Source organism: Marmota marmota, unplaced genomic scaffold, assembly GCF_001458135.2.
Source record: "Marmota marmota marmota unplaced genomic scaffold, marMar, whole genome shotgun sequence".
Taxonomy (NCBI): Eukaryota; Metazoa; Chordata; class Mammalia; order Rodentia; family Sciuridae; genus Marmota; species Marmota marmota.
The window spans coordinates 20,396,093-20,416,971 of record NW_026000153.1 but is presented as its reverse complement, the minus strand read 5'-3'; the positions used below and the strand labels follow the sequence as shown (position 1 = coordinate 20,416,971).

At 39.9% G+C, this 20,879-nt stretch overlaps 1 protein-coding gene across 3 annotated transcripts in view; it reads right to left on the bottom strand.

The window, feature by feature from the left end:
- The window catches only part of Ramp3 (receptor activity modifying protein 3), a 29,573-nt gene extending 15,481 nt beyond the window's left edge, over positions 1-14,092 (bottom strand). The window contains exon 1 of one of the 3 annotated variants that reach the window (XM_048786573.1): positions 13,838-14,092. In XM_048786573.1, coding sequence (XP_048642530.1) covers positions 13,838-14,077 — 240 coding nt within the window. In that variant the 5' untranslated portion in view covers positions 14,078-14,092. Of the gene's footprint in view, positions 1-6,000; positions 6,023-13,837 lie in introns of those variants that run through there. The other 2 variants (XM_048786575.1, XM_048786576.1) reach the window with 2 other exon arrangements.
- Positions 14,093-20,879: the final 6,787 nt, after the last annotated feature.

Here is a 20,879-nt window from a genome sequence, read left to right as displayed (position 1 = left end):
GCCAATTTGGAAAGCAGTATGGAGATTCCTGGGAAAGCTGGGAATGGAACCACCATTTGACCCAGCTATTGCCCTTCTCGGACTATTCCCTGAAGACCTTAAAAGAGCGTACTACAGGGATACTGCTACATCGATGTTCGTAGCAGCACAATTCACAGTCGCTAGACTGTGGAACCAACCCAGATGCCCTTCAATAGATGAATGGATAAAAAAAATGTGGCATTTATACACAATGGAGTATTATACAGCACTAAAAAATGACAAAATCATGGAATTTGCAGGGAAATGGATGGCACTAGAGCAGATTATGCTAAGTGAAGCTAGCCAATCCCTAAAAAACAAATACCAAATGTCTTCTTTGATATAATGAGAGCAACTAAGAACAAAGCAGGGAGGAAGAGCAGGAAGAAAAGATTAACATTAAACAGATACATGAGGTGGGAGGGAAAGGGAGAGAAAAGGGAAATTGCATGGTAATGGAGGGAGATCCTCATTGTTATACAAAATTACATATAAGAGGTTGTGAGGGGAATGGGAAAATAAATAAGGAGAGAAATGAATTACAGTAGATGGGGTAGAGAGAGAAGATGGGAGGGGAGGGGAGGGGAAATAGTAGAGGATAGGAAAGGTAGCAGAATACAACAGTTACTAATAGGGCATTATGTAAAAATGTAGATGTGTAACAGACGTGATTCTGCAATCTGTATTTGGGTTAAAATTGGGAGTTCAAAACCCACCTGAATCAAATGTATGAAATATGATATGTCAAGAGCTTTGTAATGTTTTGAACAACCAATAAAAAAAATTATATTCAGCTAAGTATCTTTCCAAAAATTAAAATTAAATAAAGATATTCTCAGAAAAACAAAGCAATAGCATCAATAACAGACTAATGTTACAAGAAATGCTAAAGGAAGTTATAGTCCAGTATAGACTGCTTGCCTAATATGCATGAAGTCCTGGGTTCAATCCCCAGCACCCAATTAAAAAAAAAATACCAAAGGAATTTCTTCAGACTGAAAGAGAGTGGCAACTGATAGAAATTTGAATGCAAATGAGGCAGAAAAACAGCACTGGTAAAGACTGGGCCCTTATGAAACACAGGTTAAAGACCTAATTAATCTCTCTGCAGTAAAAGTAGAACAGAAAAACAAAAATGATGTAAAACTTCTTTTAAAAATATCTAATAAATTTTAAAATATTGAAATCATATAATGCCTCTGACCACAACAGAATTAAAATCAGAAATCACAAACAGAAAGAAGTTGGGGAAATTCGCAAAAATGTAGAAAATAAATAACACATTCCTAAATAACCAATAGATCAAAGAAGATTTCATAACAGGAACTAGGTAATACTTTGATATGAATAAAAATTAAGACACAATATACAAAAACTTAGAAGGATTCAGCTAAAGAAATATTTAGAGGAGAAAATGCAGCAGCAAACATCTACATTTTTTTTAAAAAGACCTCAAATCAATTATCTGACCTTTTACCTTACCACACAGGAGAAAGAACAAACTAAGTCTAAAGAGAACAGAACAAAGGGGGGGAAATAAGATCAGAGGAGAAATTAATGAAGTAGAAAACAGAAAAATAATAAATGAAATCAACAAAAGGAAAGACTGGTTCTTTTAAAAGATCTGCAAATTGCCAGGATCACGAGTTCTAAGCCAGCCTCAGCTCATCGGGTGCTAAGCAACTCAATGAGACCCTGTCTCTAAATGAAAACACAAAATAGGGCTGGGGATGTGGCTTAGTGGTTGAGTGCCCCTGAGTTCAATCCCCAGCACCAAAAAAAAAAAAAACAAATAAGAAGGTAATTCAACATAATGCAGCACATTAATAGAATGAAGGGGGAAAAAAACACATGATCATCTCAATTGATGCATAAAAAGCATCTGATAAAAATCAAATGATTTTTCCTTATAAAAATAAAATGACAACAAATTAAGGAAAGAATAGAAAGTCCTCAACATGATGAAAACCCCAGAGTTAACATCATACTCAGTGGTGAATTTTCCCCTAAAATCAAGAAAAGATAAGGATGTCTGTTTTCACCACTTCTATTAAACATAGTACTGGAAGTTCTATCCAGAGCAATTAGGCAAGAAAAGAAATAAAAGTCATCCAAATTGGAAAGGGAAGTGTAAAACTATCTCCATTCACAAATATCATGATTTTATTTGTAGAAAATGCTAAAGGATCCACACCAAATAAAACTGTTAGAAATAATAAACTAATTCAGCAAAGTTGCAGAATACAAAATCAATACATAAAATAAATTGTATTTATATACATTAACAATCCAAAAAGTAAATTAAAAAATAACTTTATTATAATACAATAAAAAATTAAATTATTGGTTATAAATTTAATTAAAAATGGCAAAACCTATACTTTGTAAACTGTAAAACATTGTAAAGAGAAATTAAATAAAGGAATGGGATTGTGGCTCAGCGGTAGAACACTAGTCTAGCACATGCAAGGCCCTGGGTTCAATCCTCAGCATCACATAAAAATAAATAAATAAAATAAAGGTATTGTTTCCAACCACTTCCAAAAAATAAAAAATGTTAAAAATTTTTAAATGAGACCTAAATAAATGGAAAAATAGCCTATGTTCATGAATTGGAACACTTAGTGTTATTAAGATGTCAATATTACCTAAAATAACCCACAAATTTAAAATCACAGCTAGCCCTCTGCAATAAATTGATAAACTCATGCTAAAATTAATATGGAAATACCAGGGACCCAAAATACCCCAAAACAACCTTGAAAAAGAGGAATAAAGTTGTAGAACTTACAGGTACCAATTTCCCAAATTACAACAAAGCTACAGTAATCAACACAGTGTGGTACTGGCATAAGGCTACACCTATAAATCAATGAAATAGAATTGAGAGTCCAGTAATAATCCCACACATTATGACAAATCAATTTTCTACAAGGTCACCAAGACAATTCATTATGGAAAGAACAATCTTTTCAACAATGGTCCTGAAACAACTGGATATATACATACAAAGGAATAAAAAGTTGGACACCTTCTTCACATCATATGCAAAAATTAACTCAAATGGACAACAGACCTATATGTAGAGCTAAACTATGAAAATTTTTAGAAGAAAATACAGGAGTCAGTCTCTGTGTCCTTGTACAACACAGAGCTGTCTCGTGTATGACATCAAAAGAACAAGCAACAAAAGAAAAAAAAAATAAAGGGGCTGCATCAAAGTTTGAAAATGTTTTGCCTCAAAGGAAGCCATCAAAACAGTGAAAAACAACCCACAAAATGGGGGAAAATGCATTAAAATCAAGTCTGATAGGAGACTTGTATATATAATAATATTTAAAGAACTTTTACTACTCCATGATATACAAATGGCCAAAAAGCACATGAAAAGATAATCTACATCATTATCACCAAGGAAATAGAAATCAAAACTACAATGAAATATCACTTTAGATATACAAAAATGAATATAATTTAAAAGACAATAACAAGTTGTTGGGTTAACCAGTAATGAGTACCTGAGAAAGCCTGCCATGAGATAAAAGGCCTCTAAAAAGAATACGGCCCCAACTTCCTTAATAAGACTCCTATAGTGCAAGAATTAAAACCAAGAATTAATAAATGGGATGGAATCAAACTAAAAAATTTCTTCTCAGCAAAAGAAACAATCTGTGAGGTGAACAGAGAGCCTACATCCTGGGAGCAAATTTTTACTCCTCTAGGGTGTATAAAGAACTCAAAAAGCTAAGCACCAAAAAAACAAATAACCCAATCAACAAATGGGCCAAGGACCTGAACAGACACTTCTCAGAAGAAGATATACAATCAATCAACAAATATATGAAAAAAATGTTCATCATCTCTAGCAATTAGAGAAATGCAAATCAAAACTACTCTAAGATATCATCTCACTCCAGTCAGAATGGCAGCTATTATGAGGACAAACAACAATAAGTGTTGGCGAGAATGTGGGAAAAAAGGTACACTCATACATTGCTGGTGGGACTGCAAATTGGTGTGGCCAATATGGAAAGCAGTATGGAGATTTCTTGGAAATCTGAGAATGGAACCACCATTTGACTCAGCTATCCCTCTCCTTGGACTGTACCCAAAGGAGTTAAAAACAGCATACTACAGGGACACAGCCATATCAATGTTCATAGCAACAAGATTCACAATAGCTAAACTGTGGAGCCAACCTAGATGCCTTCACTGGATGAATGGATAAGAAAAAATGTGGCATATATACAAAATAGAATTTTACTTAGCAATAAAAGAGAATAAAAATCATGGCATTTGCAGGTAAATGGATGGTGATGGAGGAGATAATGCTAAGTGAAGTTAGCCAATCCCAAAAAAACAAATGCCGAATGTTTTCTCTGATATAAGGAGGCTGATTCATAGTGGGGTAGGGAGGGAAAACATGGGAGAATTAGATGAATTCTAGATAAGGAAGAGGGGAGGGAGGGAATGGGAGGAGGCAGGGGATTAGCAAGGATGGTGGAATGTGATGGACATCATTATCCAAAGTACATGTATGAAGACACAAATTATATACTTTATATACAGAGATATGAAAAATTGTGGTATATATGTGTAATAAGAATTGTAATGCATTTTGCTGTCATATTTTTTAATCAATAAAAAAGAGAATATTTTTTAAAAAAGAATATGGTAATGAGGAAATGGATAGGGGGAGCTGGCCACTTCCCTTATATGCACTTCCTGGGAAAGAATATGAAAAGAGTGACCTTGGTTGTAAAATAAAAGAATGCACTCATAAATCATCTGAAGAAAGCCACTTGCACAGTGGGCATGCAACCCAGCCTATATTTTTCCCCTGTAGCCCTCCACTGTATCCTGGCTGGCCACTGCCAAGGAGTGATTAAGTAATAAAATGTCCAAAACCTCTCCACTGAGTCCTCCGAGTTCTCTCTTGGGGATTACTAAATAGGCGTGGATCCTTTACAGGCCTGGGGTTGAACACAATTGTTGGTGAGAATGTGCAGAAATTGGAACCTTCATGTACTATTGATGAGAAAGCAAAATGATGCAGCCATATTTAAAAATGGTCTACAGTTTCTCAAATGTAAACATAGAGTTACGGTGATCTTGCAATCTACTTCTAGATGTATATCACACATGTTCACACAACAGTTTTTATATAAAGGTTTAAGCGGCATTGTTTGTGGGAGCCAAAAGTGGAAATAGTCCAATGTCCATCAACTGACAAATAAATAAAATGTGGTATATGGACATAGATACTATATAGATACAACTGCATAATATTATTTGTCCATGAAGTAATGGAAGTTTTTGTCCACAGAGAAAGAAGTACTGACGATGCTAAAACATGAATACCTTAAAAATATTAAGTGAGAGAAGTTAATCACAAAATACCATATACTGATTCCATTTATATGAAATGTAGAGAACAGGTTAATATATAGAGAAAGAAAAAATAGTGATTGCTTAAGGAGAAGGAGGTTCAAATAAATGGCTGCAAATGGATGTGGGAATTATTTGGGGGGTGATGAAAATGCCCTAAAATTTATTGTAGTGATGAATGCAAAATTCTATGAATGAACTAAGAAACATTCAATTGTATACTTTAAATGGGCAAATTGTATAGTATATTAATTACATCCCAATAAAGTTGAGGTTTTTTTACAGTAAAACACAAAATTTTTTCAAACATACAAAAGTTAAAAGAATAACAGTGCCGTGGACCACACCTGTAATCTCAGCAGCTCAGGAGACTGAGGCAAGAGGATCACAAGTTCAAAGCCAGCCTCAGCAATGGCAAGGCGCTAAAAACTCAATAAGACACTATCTCTAAATAAAATACAAAATAGGGCTAGAGATGTGGCTCAGTGGTTGAGTGCCCCTGAGTTCAATCCCTGGTTAAAAAAAAAAAAAAAAAAAAGTCAAAAGAAAACACTAGGGCTGGGGATGTGGCTCAAGCAGTAGCGCGCTCACCTGGCATGCGTGCGGCCCGGGTTCGATCCTCAGCACCACATACAAAGATGTTGTGTCCGCCAATAACTAAAAGAAATAAATGTTTAAAAAAGAAAAAAGAAAACACCTAAACCACAAATAAGGTTTGGAGTGTTCTTCAAGGAGAAAAAAAAAAAACTATATAAGAAGCAAATATAGACGTATTCCAAGGAAAGCAGAGCACCAGAAATTGTAACTATGTAATATATAAATTTTGTATCTCAATATTTAAATATATTTAAAAGCTGACTGTGAAAACAAAAATAATAATGTATTGTAGGATTTATGACTTAAGTAAAAGGTATGATAGCAAGCACTTCAAGTCAGGAGGGAGACATGTCAGATTTTTAGGTTATATACAAATTGATATATGTCACTTAAAGACAGACTGTGATAAGTTAAAGATGCATACCATAAACTCTAAAGCAACCACTAGCCAGGCACATCTATAATCTCAACTACTTGGGAGGCTAAGGAAGGATGATTTCAAGTTCAAGGCCAACCTCAGCAATTTAATGAGATTCAGTCTCAAAATAAAATAGAAAGGGCTGGGAATGAAGCTCAGTGGTAGATCACCCTCTGGATTCCATCCCAGTAACTACAAAAACAAATAAATAAATAAAGGTAAATATAATAAATACAGTAATCGTTAAAGTAACAAAAAAGTTACAACCAATTTGCAATAAATAACTATACACTGGAATTGTTAAAAACAATAAGCCCAAAAGAGAAAAGGAAAAAAAGACTTATAGCATAATGATAAATTTAAATTTAACTATATTGGGCTGGGGATATAGCTCAGTTGGTAGAGTGCTTGCCTTGCATGCATAAGGCCCTGGGTTCAATCCCCAGCACCAAAAAAAAAAAAAAAAAAGGTAAGTTTTACTATATCAATAATCAGTTTCAAAATAAGTTGTCTAAATAATTCACTTAAGAAGCAAAGATTGTCAGATAACATCAAAAAGCAACACTTAATTGTAGGCTGCTTACAGGAATTCTATTTGAAATAAAGACTCAAAGAAAGAAAGTAGGAAATTCAATTTCTATTTGAAATAAAGACTCAGAGTAAGAAAGTAGGAAAAGATAGACTATACCACCATAAATCAAAAGAAAGATGGAGCAGCCATACCAGTAGTGGACAAAGAATACTTTGGAGCCAACAATATTACCAGAGATAAAGAGGGTCTTTTCTGGGGCTGGGATTGTGGCTCAATGGTAGCGTGCTCGCCTAGCATGTATGCGGCACTGGGTTCGATCTTCAGCACCACATAAAAATAAAGACAGTAGGGCTGGGGTTGTGGCTCGAGTGGTAGCGCGCTCGCCTGGCATGCGTGGGGCGCTGGGTTGGATCCTCAGCACCACATACAAAAAAACAAAGATGTTGTGTCTGCCGAAAACTAAAGAATAAATATTAAAATTCTTTCTCTCTCTCTCTCTCTTTTTTTTTAAAAAAAAAAAGACAATAAAGTCCATCAACAACTAAAAATTTTTTTTAAAAAAAGAGAGGGTCTTTTCATGACAAAAAAAAGGCTTATTCAACAAGAAGACAGCAATCTAAAACATTTATGTATTTAATAAAACAGCATTGCAATACACAAACAAAAACAGAACTGTAAAGAGAATACACAAATTCAAAATTATAGTTGGATAATTCAATATTCTTCTCTCAATAATTTACAGAACAAATAGACAAAAAAAAAATCAGGAAGACTTTAGAAAACTTAAGCAGCACCAGAGCAGAGGTGCCCACAGCAACAGGGCGCACACTGTATAGAAGAGGTAAGATGTGCACAGTTGTTTGGGTAAAAGGGAATGAGAAATGGCTTTAAAAAGTGGACCTAAGGCCAGGAGCAGGATGGACAGGTCTTTGGAGTTTATTTAAAGCTTAACAGAAAGGCAGAGTGAGTTTTCATCCACAGCAATCTCCCACTGAGCCCAAACAGGCCTTCAGAGCCTTCACACCATGAAGTCCCAGGCAAGCACTGCCAAGTCCAGGGCTGGCATCCCTTCAAGAGAATCCTGTGTCATCTCTGCAGCGAGAGGGTTTGACAATCTTCTGAAGCTTGACCATCCCACCTGCCATCTGCCCAGTCTGGCTGGAAAATAGAGGGCGAGACCTTGTCCACACTCGTCCTCAGTTCACTGTGTGACTCTGGGCAGGTCCCTTCACCTTGCTAGCCTATTATCACCTCATTTTTAACAAAGAGTAATTCTGATTCTGAGTGTTTCCACTGGTTAATAATTGTGCACCTACAAAATCTCTGTCAAGGCTTTACACCATCACAATCCAGCTTTCTATTTCCACCACTGCTCCCCCAGGCTCCAGCTATCCCCCACCCTCCCAGGGGTGCCTACCCTTCCTCCTTCATAAATCAGACTGCCTTTATTACAAACCCTTCCTGGGCTCCAGCAGCTGCCCTCTCTGTGCAGGTTGATGACTCCAGGTTCTATTTTAACACAGCTTTGGACTCTGAAAAGCTTTGAAGTAAATGATTATCCTGCATTTTGAAAGTAGAATAAAGCTATTCCTCCCTGAGACAGGTGGGGACCACATGCACAAGCCCATCCAGAAAGCCCTGAGGCTATGGGATCCAGCTCCAGCTCCTCTGGGCACTGCCATCTCTCTACAAACACACAAGATAGAACAGAGATACCTACTAGGCTGCACACTAGACCCAGTCAGGCCACAACTCAGGCCTGTTGTTTGAGAACCTCAGATAAGAACTCATGTTTGTTAAGCTCCCCTCCAATTGACTCCCATGTTCCCAGATCAATAACGAGTGATGAAAGGCAACACATCTCCCATCACCTCCTTGGTGACCTCGTACTGTACAGATTCCGCTCTAGCAGGCCTGGGGTAGGGCCAATGTGCTAATGTTGGAAAAGCTCCAGATGATGCCATGCCTGCAGGTCTGAGGACCACACTCTGAGAAGTAAGGGCAGAGAGGATGGAGAACAGCAGGCAGGAACCAGGCATCCTGAATGTTCACCTGGGCTCTGCCCTTCAGCCTTGACACACTCACTTCCATCTCTAAGCTTCCATGTCTCTACCTGGAAATGGAACCAGAGGCACCCAACTGGTAGCACCTTGTCCCATTTCCTTTCCCCTTCAGCTCTTGAGTCTCCACCTCCCTCAGCACTGACCAGTGTACCCCAGGGCCCTGTTCTAAGTGTGGTCCAACCCACCAACCTACAACAACCAGAAGGAACAGGTGCTTAAGACAGGAACAGTGACCTGCGCAGTAAGACATGGTGGGGATCAAGATTCAGAGCCACGTTGACTTCCCACAGAGTTACCTCCAGGTGGACTGTCATCCCTGGTCTGGGCTAACACCCTCACCCAACTCCCATCCTTGATTTGTCAAGCAAGGGTCTATCCCAGGCTTGCCTCCTTGCTCTGGGTGCTCCAAGTTCAATGGTACCTGCTCATCTTCCCCTATTTTCATTTCCTTTTCTTCTCTCCCAGTAAACATTTCAAGTACCTGTGGAGGCTGGGCTGTGTACCAAGTTTCAGGGTCCAGATCAGCATCTATCCTGGGAAGAACCTTGGGGAAAAAAAATATCTGGCCTCTGTTCCATCCCAGTTAAAAGACGGGAAGACAGAAACCCAAAAGAAAAGCAACTTTCCCAGGACCAAATACAGAGTTAGCCTCTGAGCCAGAGATGCCTTGAGCAAGTCTCTGCCGCCTGCTCAGCTGCATCTGCCAAGCCTGGTGGTGGAAAGGCAGCTCTGATCCATGTTGGGGCACTAGTGACTGAGAAGCGCAGTTCCCAAGGGCAACATGGAGGCAGACAATGGTGAAGGCAGCCTGTGCTCCTTTCTCCCTAAAGCCTCTTTGTTCCAAAAGCCTCCTTTCCCTGCAGGTCAAGGATGAGTTCCCCACCTCAGGCTTTGACAGTCCACAGGCTATTCCCCATAAGCAGCCCTTGTCCTCATTCCTGGCCTGGCTTCATCAGTCCCTGTTGGGATCCCTCTCAGCACCCTTGGGTCAATCTCCTGAGCTCCACCTGCCATCCTAATGGGCACTGGCCAGGAAAGTCCCACTTGTCACTCTCTTGTCCTACTCAATCTCCCTTTCCACTCTCTCCCCTTCCCCTTCCTCCTCTTTATCTTTTGGAAGTCAGAATGAATCTGAATCCTTATAGGTATTTGCACAGCCAACCCAGATCATGGCTATATCTGGCAAACCATTTCTCCAACATAGGGCCATATCTGATCTTTGCATGAGCCATGATGCTCTGAAACTGATCTCTGGGACAAGATACCATAAATACCAGTGACCCTTCAGTGACCATCACTCTCTCTGAGCTCTTGTTCTCCCCCTACCCCTAAGGGACAGATCAAAGACCGCACTGATTTTCCTCCACCCCCATGTCAGAACAGGTATTGCCCAGCACCTTTACCATGGACCTATAAACCTCAATCAAGCCAATCTAGCTATCTAAGAAGATGAGGGATCTCTTACAATATGCCTGACTCAATTACTACCCTAAATCTTAATGTGCCCCAATTCTCCACGTGCCCCAGACCCTTCACGTGCTCCAGAATTTTGATGTGTTCCAAAACTTACACACCCCAGAACCTCCACATACCCCAAAATCTGCCTGTGCCCCAGAATCTTTGTATACCCTAGGATTTCCTCATACCCCAGAATCTCTCTGTGCCTCAGAACCTCCATATACCCTATAACTTCTAAATATCCCAGAATCACCATATAACCCAGAAGCTGTATGTATCCCAGGACCTTTGTATTCCCTGGAATCTCTCTTCATGTCGGCACAGCAAGAGCCAGGCCCAGGCAGTTGTACATGTGCTACTAAGGACCATGTGCAGGTAGGTATCTCAAGCAGATGTTCTGACATAACTTCCTTAACCAAGAGTGCTCTGAAGATGCCCTAGGCCCACACAAGACAGGCACATGGGACACATGTAGTGCTCTCCATAGGGGCCCATTCTGACACCATATCTGATACACACAGAGTTTAAGGGGGTCCTTACACAACCCCACAACCCACCCAGTATAACAGTAACAGAGTAAAGACACAGGACCCTGAAACCCCATAAAACTGGGTCACTCCACTCAGGCTACTGGCTGTGTGCTGCTTACGGAACCAGTGAAGTTCTCAGGAACTAAATCAAAATAAAAATCCATTTTGGTTAGGTTCATCGGGAAACAAAGAACACAGAGGCCTGTGCATCTTTTGGTCTCAGGGACTTCCAGATGCTGAAGGATGATAAACAGCCAAACAGATGCATTTCCAAGAGAAAAGCCTTTTGTGGTCAGTCATTTTGAAATGAGATCCAGGCGCTCTCATCCTCCTCCGCAGTAACCAGATGACAGCATCAAAGGTGTCTGTGGTAGGCCTTGGACATTGGCCTTAGAAGGCTATGATATATATGATATGTGGGAAATTCTGCCCCCAGTACCTTTATCCGGGTAATTCCATCCCTACCCCTCCACTTCAGTTTCCTTATCTATAAAATGAAAAGTGGAACCAGGCAATTTCCAAGACACCTCCAGTGCTTAAAAAAATAGATAGCCCTGCACTTGACCAACCACCTCCTTGAAGACTTTTAAGTCCCCAAGGATACTTACTACTGTGTCCTTGGATGTATTTGACTCAGCAGAAGTAACATGACCACAGATGACACAGTGGTGTCATTACTTTTATTTTTTTAATATTTATTTTTTAGGTGTAGATGGACACAACACAATGCCTTTATTTTTATGTGGTGCTGAGGATGGAACCCAGGTCCCGCCCGTACTAGGCAAGCACTCTACCGCTGAGCCACAATCCCAGCCCATTACTTTTATTAATGACAAAAGGGATGGTACCAAAAAAAATGATGGTAATATGTCCACACACAGGGACATATACACATATTAGGGTGTCCTATGTTCTAGTGCTGAATGTGAGCCCTCATGAGGGACATGTGCTAGGCACAGCCCCTTATTTAAGCATAAATCCTTTCTCTTCATAATCCCATGTCCAGCACAAAAGGATTGGGAAGAATTCAATCAAATCAAACTGATCATCACAGAGCCCTCTACAGGTTGCTATAGCTGCATCCACATTGTAGTCCAAGAAACTGAGGCTTAGGGCCAGTAAGTGTCTTATGATGTTGGAATTATGATGCAGGATTTTCACCCACACCAAGAAAGTCCGGGCAAGAGCTGGGCACCATAGCAACTACCTGCTTAGTAGACACCTCCTAGACCCCCCATGACATGTGCAGTGCCAACAGCTTTCTGAATAATGCTTTATAATTCTTAAAGAAACACTGCAAGTCAGCACCCTCCCTGTTAAGAACTGGTCTTCATGACTGGCTGGTCAATAGGAACTATTTCTTCAGGTCCTAGTCCCAGCAGTGGGCAGGCCCCCAAACTCCTACTCTGTGCAGCCTAAAGGCAGCTCAGGTCACCAATGTGTCAGGATCCAGAGCACAAATGATCACCATTCCTGGAAGTTGGGAAACTCAGCTCTTTCCTTCCAGAGGGCAGATTGAATTCTGGTCCCACCTCTGCAAATTACTTATGACCATGAATACATTTTACCTCTCTCTGACTTTTGCTCAGGCCAGGATAATACCAGGCAGGTCTGTGAGAGGCTGGACCTGGCCCCCACTAGGGAACCTGGCCCTTAGGCAAGGGGGACAGTGGGAACCACCAAAACAGGACAAAAAGGTAGACCTTGGAGACTGGGTCCATAAAAGACCCAGATATATTAAAGAGGAAGATTTTCATAGTTTCTTACTGCACTCCTTTTCAATTTCATGCTGGAGGTGGCCTGGAGAATCTCGGGTTCCCTCAGAATGAACTGGGGATTTTCCTTCCACCATGAAGATCAAGACTGCAATCAGAGGGTCCTTGCATTGAAGGCCTGCTGAAATCCCAAATAGGTATACTGATTTCTAGAAGTAGTCACATGCCTTCACCCTTTTAACACAAAAATCCACCCCAGACTGGCTCCAACTCTGGATCTGAACAGAGACCTCTTCAATAGAAGGAAAGTCACCACTAAGCCTGGTGCACCCTTTCCCACCTCACTTATTGAATCCCAGATTTTAAATGCTGGGGAAACAGGCCCACCTTTTCATTTTACAGCCAAGGAGGCTGCAGCCAGAAGAGGAAAGCAGAAAGAACCCAAGAGGCAACAGCCCTGGTGGATAGATCCTGAGTCACTGATACCCAAGCCAGGGCCCTCCCCATCACCAGCTTCCCTCTCGCTTGCCTAGAAGCTCCACCAAAGCCCCTATATCAGACACGCACACACACTCACATATATACATTACACACGCATACGTGTAAACGCACCCTCTTATTCTTGGATAATTTCTTCAGTAAGCTATTTCAAAACAAGTTTTTAATTTAATCGATTCCCATTTTGTAAGCTATGTTTCTCACTGAGTCTGTTTTCTCTCTGGAAAAGAACTCGGGTAGAAGCTGTCAGAAAGGCCAACGCTACCAAGGTCAGGAGTCCTCCAACCCACACACTCGCACAGTGTGCACCACTCATCAGGATGGGGAACTCACTACCTCCCCCTCAGGTAGGGAGATGGTACCCCAGGCCTGGGACGTCGCAGCAGCCCACAGGAAACCCCGTGCCTCCCCTGATGCACAGGTCCTTAACCCTCAGATCCTCTGATGTCAGGGAGATCCAGGACCCTCCAGCAGAACCTGGGGGATGCTCTGGGGTCACCGCACGTCGCTTCTGAGCTCCAAGGAAGGGGAGGTGCGCAACCTAGGCGCAGCGGGGGAAGGCGAGGGTTTGCGCGGCCCCGCGGCCGTGAGAGGCTGGAGGGCCCCGGTCCCCTTACCACAGAGCAGCAGCAGCAGCGGGAAAAGATGCAGCCGCAGCGCTTGCTTCTCCATGGCCAGCGGGACTCCGGACGGCTTGTCCGGGTCTGGGCTCTGTGGAGCGCAGTGGGGTGCGGGGCGGGGCCGCGGGAGCCCACTCCCTCAGGCCACTCCCACAGTCGCGCCCCCAGTCTTCGCCCTGGCCACGCCCCGGTCACGCCTGAAGTAGGAGGTGCAGCCCAAAATGCGCAAAGCACCATCCCTCCGACTGAGGGGCGGGGGAAGCGAGTGCTCTGGATTCTGGGCTAGAGTCAGAACCAAAGTGAGAACGGGATGTGGGATTGGACAGGGAAGGAGGGGGTGAAGAAAGGCTGCAATTCAGACCGGGGGGCCGTACAAAGTGGGGACAGACTTCGGGGACAGCCTGGGCAAAGGGCTGGGGTGAAGATGGGATAAGGATGGAGTGTGGACTGATGGAGAATTGGGGGACAGGCTGGTGGGGTCAGACTGGGAAACCACCAGGGGTAGACTGGGTGGTGGATAGACTTGGGAGGACCTGGAGTGCAGCCTGGCAAAGAGGAGGACAGAATCCTGGGTGGGAACTTGGTAGGGAAGAGCGTTTGTGCAGAGACAGATTGGGAAGTCAAGTCTCCAAGGAACAGGAAAGGGTATGAAGAAGGTTGCTATGCGACTGGGATTGGGGAGGGGGGAATGACACATGTGAGCTTTCGAGCCTGAGGCAATGTGTGAATTTGTGTGCACATGTGAGACTGTGTATAAGAGGGGGTGAGTGTGTGTGTGGCAGGAGCACACACAAATGGTTAAGCCAGGAACAAACTTGGGGGTATTTCAGCAACTGGCACCCACAAAGCCCTGGCCTCTCAAGAGCATCAGGGACCCTGAGGACTGGGAGGGCCTTTTCCTCTAGCCACAGGTCATTTAGTCATAGGACGGGTCACCTCTGTTACCTTCAGCCCCTACTCTGCACTCTTTTTCCCATGTGGACTTGGGAATGGTCATCTCTCCCACACACAACTGTGCTGGGTCAGCTCCTGCCTCCCCAGGCTAGGTGGGGCAGGGCCCCATTTCTGCCATCTTGTGTTCTTTAGGCTCCTCTCTAACCTATCATAATCCATAATTCTTTATACCAAAGTTTCCTATCCAAATGACTATGTGGCGTCTCTCTTGATCAAACCCTAACTAATACACTATTATATGTATTCTGAAATTCTTTCTCTTAAATTGTTTTAAAAGAAGTTTTCATTGACAATCAAGTAGACTCTAAATGAGGACCTTGTGATCAAATAACATGATACTTCTACCAAATGGGAGAAATGCATGGCATCTCAGCCTGTATTATTTCTGGATAATACACTTCTGCTGTATGCCCACTTGTCCCTGCTACAACAGCCAGTTGAGGTCTCCAACCTTTTGCTTATTCTGAGTATTAGAATTTAAGAGGATTTGGCTTGATGTTGAATAGAGGAACTATTCCCAGATGCTTGGCTCCCTCTGCTGGAAAGACTTTCAAATGACAGTGCATCCTCTATCTCCATTATGAGGTGCCTGTGTCCCTCAGATGGTACACAGCAGAGGTCCTGTCTCCAAAGAAGGGGTGATAGGGGAAGATTTTGGGAGAAGTACCATTGGCCCCCAGATGTTTCTCACTTGCTCCCAATTTAATACATAACTTTCCATTATATATATATGTGTGTGTGTGTGTGTGTGTGTGTACACTTTTTTCCCCTCAGTACTGGGAATGAACCCAGGGCTTCCCACATACTGAGCAAGCACTCTACCACTGAACTACATTCCCATTCATTTTTTAAAATTTTTATTTTGAAACAGGGTCTCCACTGAGTTCCCCAGGCTGACCTTAAATTTGCCATCTTCTTGCCTCATTCTCCCAAAGAGCATGCACCACCATGCCCAGCACATTTTAATTTTTAATTGACATATAGTAATTGTGCATGTTTATGGGGTACGTTGTAGTATTTCAATACATGTATGTAATGTGCAGTAATCAAAGCATGGTAATTAGAGTCTCTGTCACCTAAGACATATATCATTTCTTTGTGTTGGGAACATTCAAAATTCTCTTTACTAGTTGTTGTCAACCATAGTTATCCTCCTGTGCCAAAGAACATTAGAAGTTAGCCCTCCTATGCAACTGCACCCCTATACTTGTTAACTCTCCTCTTTCAATCTCTTCCTGCCCAGCATCTTTCCCAGACTCTTGTAACCATTGCTCTTTTCTCTACTTTGAGGTCAACTTTTTAACTTCTACCTTTCTATGCCTAACATATTTCACTTAGCATAATGTCCTTCAGTTCCATCCATTTTGCTACAAATGATAGAATTTTATGGTTAAATAATATTTCATTGTGTATGTATTCCACATTTTCTTTATACATTCATACATCCATGTACAATTAGATTGATTCCATATCTTGACTATTGCAAATAGTGCTGCAATAAACATTATGGGTATAGATGTCTCTTCAACACACTGATTTTAATTAATTCCTTTTGGACATATCCTCAGTAAAGGGATTGCTAGATCATACGGTAGTTCTATTTTTAGTTTTAGGGGACCTCCATTTTTTTCATAATGCCTGTACTAATTTCCATTTTCATCAACAGTGCACAAGAGTTCCCCTTTCTCTGCATCCTCACCAGGACTTTTTATTTTTCATCTTTTTGATTATAGTTATTCTGATTGGAGTGAGACAATATCTCATTGTGGTTTTGATCTACGTTTTACTGAAGATTAGTGGTGTTGAGCATTTTTTCACCTACTTATTGGCCATTTGTACATCTTCTTTTGAGAAATGTGTATGTAGGTCATTAGCCTACTTTTGACTGGATTATTTACTTTTTGATGTTGATTTATTTAAGTACCTTAAATGTCTGGAAATGAATCCCTTATCAGATGAATAGTTTGCAAACATTTTTTTTTTCTATTCTGTAGGTTGTCTCTTCACTCTACTGAGTGTTTCCTTTGCTCTATAGAAGTTTTTTAGTTTGATGTAATCTGTTTTTTAAATATTTTCCCCTTAGTTGTTGGTAGATCTTTATTTTATTTATTTATACTTGGTGCTGAGACTCAAACCCATATCACACATGCAAGGCAAGTGCACTACCACTGAGCCACAGTCCCAGCCCTTGATGTAATCTCTTCTGGTGCTTTTTGTTTCCTGTGCTTTCGGAGTCATAGCCAAAAAATAATTTGCCCAATGTCCAGAGCATTTTCCCCTATATTTGTTCTATATAGTTTCATAGTTTCAGTTCTTACATTTAAGTTTTCCATCTATTTTTAGTTGATTTTTATATATGAGAGATAAAGATCTAGTTTCTTTCTTCTGCATATAGAAATCTAGTTTTCCCAGCACTATTTACTTGAGAAGACTGACTTTTCTATAGTCTTGCTGCCTTTGTTGAAAATCAGTTGGCTGTAATTAAGTGGATTTATTTCTGGGTTCTCAATTCTATTCTATTGGTCTGTGTGTCTGTTTTTGTGCCAGTGCCTTGCTGTTTTGCTTACTACCACTTTGTTATATGTTTGAAAGCCGGGTATTGTAGTGCCTCCAACTTTGTATTTAGGGACTTTTGTAGTTTTTTACAAATATTAAGAGTGTTTTTCTATTTCTGTAAAGAATGTTTTTGGTATTTAATAGGAATTGCATTGAGTTTGTAGACCACTTCCATTCCATGAACATTGAACATTTTGAGTGTGTGTGTGTCCTCTTCAATTCCTTTCATTCATATTTTGTAATTGTCATTCATTTTCTTGGTTAAATTTATTCCCAGGTATTTTTTGGAGATATCATGAGTTGCTTTAATTTCATGATTTCTTTCTCAGAAAGTTTGTAATTGATTATAAAAATGTTTCTGATTTCTCTATATTGGTTTTGTATCCTGCAACCCTAATGAATTCATCTTAACATTTTTCTGTGCATAAAGTTGTGCCATTTGCAAATAGGAATAATTTGACTTCCTCCTAAAGAGTAGTTTGACTACTCTTTATTTCTTTCTCTTGTCTCATTGCTCTGGCTAGAACTTCCAATATTATATTGAATAAGAGTGGTGAAGTGGACATCCTTATCTTGTCCCTTATCTTAAAGAAAATTATTTCAAGGTTGGGGTTGTGGCTCAGAGGGAAAGTGCTCACCTGGCATGCGTGAGGCACTGGGTTCGATCCTCAGCACCACATAAAAATAAAATAAAATAAAGAAGGTATTGTGTCCACCTACAACTAAGAAATATTTTTTTAAAAAGAAAAGAAAATGATATCTTTCCATTCCGTGTGATATAGGCTATGGGTCATCAAATGTATCCCTTATTGTGTTGTGGTATAGTTCTTCTATAACTAATTTCTCAAGGTTTTTTTAGCATGAAGCTAAAAAATATTAGCAAATGCCTTTTCTGCATCTTTTGAAGTGATCCTATGGTTTTGATCTTTTGTTCTGTTGATGTGATATAGGTGTCCATATTCTACTTGATCCTGGTATATAATATTTTCAATGTGCTATTGAATTCAATTTTTTTAGTATCTTGTTAAGAATTTTTGCATCTACATTCATCAGGGATACTGGTCTGTAGTTTTTTGTGTGATTGTTGTGCCCTTGTCTGGTTTTACTATCCAGGTAATACTGGCCCCATAAAATAATTTTAGAAGGGTTCCCTCCTTTTCAATATTTGGAAATAGTTTGAGAAAAATTGGTATTAGTTCTTCTTTTAAAGTTTGGTAAAATTCAGCAGTGAAACCATCCAGTCCTAGGCTCTGCTTTGTTAGGAGACTTTCTTCTATTGATTCAATCTCATTACTTGTTACTGATCTGTCCAGGTTTTCTGATATCATGCTTCAATTTTAGTAGGTTAGATGGGCTCATAAATTTAACTATTTCTTCTAGGTTTTCTAATCTGTTGGTGTATGGCTCTTCATAGTAGTCCCTAATGATCTTTTGGTTGTTTGTTGGGTTTGCGGTACTGGGAATTGAACTCAGGGGCATTCTACCTCTGAGCTACGTTTCCAGCCCTTCTTTTTTAATTTTATTTTGAAAAAATATCTCACAAAGTTACCCAGACTGGCCTCTACCTTGCAATCCTCCCACCTCAGCCTCCCAAGCAGCCAAAATTACAGGCATGCACTGCAGTATCTGTTGTAATGCCTCCTTTCTCATCTCTGATTTTATTTATTGGGGTCTTCCCTTTTTTCTTGTTAGTCTAACTAAAAACTTCTCTATTGTTTATCTTTTTAAAAAAAACAATTCTGTTTCATTGATCTTTTGTATTTTTTAATCTCTATTTTGTTTTTGTTTTGTTTTCTGTTCTAATCTTTGTTATTCCTTTTCTTCTACTAATTTTGGTTTGGTTTGTTATTTCTTTTCTAGGTCCCTGAGTTACATCATTTGTCTCCTTATTTGTAATCTTTTGTAAGTTTATAAACTTTCCCCTTAGTACTGCTTTTGTTGTATCTCATAGGTTGTGGCATGTTGTGTTTCATTTTATTTGTGTCAAGAATATTTTTTATTTTCCTTTTGATTTCTTCACCAATTCATTTGTCATTAAAAAGAAATTTTTAAATTTCCATGTATTTGTACAATTTCTAAAATTCCTCTTGTTGATTTCTAGTTTTATTCAATTGTGATGAGAAAAAAATTCATTTTTAATTCATTGAGACTTATTTTATGCCATACTGTATGTTCTATTCTAGAGACTATTACATATGCTGATGAAAAGAATGCATATTCTGCAGCTGTTGGATGAAATGTTCTGTAAATTCCATTTGGACTATAGTATAATTCCAATGGTTCTTTGTTTTGTGTTGTTGTTTTGTTTTGTTTTGTTTCCGTTGGTCTGGATGATCTGTTCATTGACAAAAGTGAGGTGTTGAAGTCCCCAAACTTTACTGTATTAAATTCTAGGTAAATGTGGTAGTGCACACCTGTAATCCCAGCCACTTGGAGGGCTGAAACAAGAAGATCGCAAGTTTGAGACCAGCCTGCACAATTTAGTGAGACCCTGTCTCAAAATGAAATAATAAGAACTGGGGATGTAGCTCAGTGGTAGGACACTTGCTCTGCAAATGCAAAGCCATGGGTTCATTACCCAGTACCAAAAAATATATATTTTTTAATACAATAATATATATTATTGTATTAAGTCTATCTCTCCTAATAATGTTTGATTTATTTAATTGGGTGCTCTAGCATTGAGTGCATGTGTATTGCAACTATTCAACTCTAGTTGAATTTATCCTTTAATCATTAAAAAATAATCTTTTTGTCTCTTTGTGTATTTTATTTATTTCATCTGGAGTAAGTGTAACTACTTCTGCTGATTTTCATTTTCTGTTGGCATGATCGTCTTTTTTCATCTTTTCACTTTCAATCTATGCATACCTTTACTGGTCAACAGAGATTCTTGAAGGCAGCATATCTCCAGGTCTAGTTTGTTTGTCCATTCAGCCAATCTATATTTGTGTGTATGTATGTGTGTATATGTGTGTTTCTCAAAATCAAACCAGGACTTCCTGCATACTAGGCATGTGTTCTCACTGAGGTATCCCCCAGTCCTTCTCCTTTCTTATTTGCAGAAAGGGTCCCATTAAGTTGCCCAGGCTGGCCTTGAACTTGCAATCCTTCTGCCTCAGTCTTCTGAATTACTGGAATTACAGGTGTGTGCCACTACACTCAATTCAATCTATGTCTTTTGACTGGGCAATTTAATCTCTTTGTATTTGAGGTTATTACTGTTAACTGTTACTCCTATCATTGTCATTTTTTTCTAGTTGCCTTGTACATCCTTTCTTTCTTCCTCTTTTATTCAACTTCATGGATGAAATTTGCATGATGATTTTCTGTAAAAGTAAGTTTTGATTCTCTTCTCATGCTCTTTCATACATCTTGCTGTTGTTGAGTTGTATGCTTTCCTGTGTTTTCATGATGGTACTTATATTCTTTTGTTTCTAGTATAGGACTCCCTTAATCATTTCTTGTAGGGCCAACCTGGTAGAGAATAATTGCCGCAGTCTGGCTGGGCACAATTCAGGAGCCACTT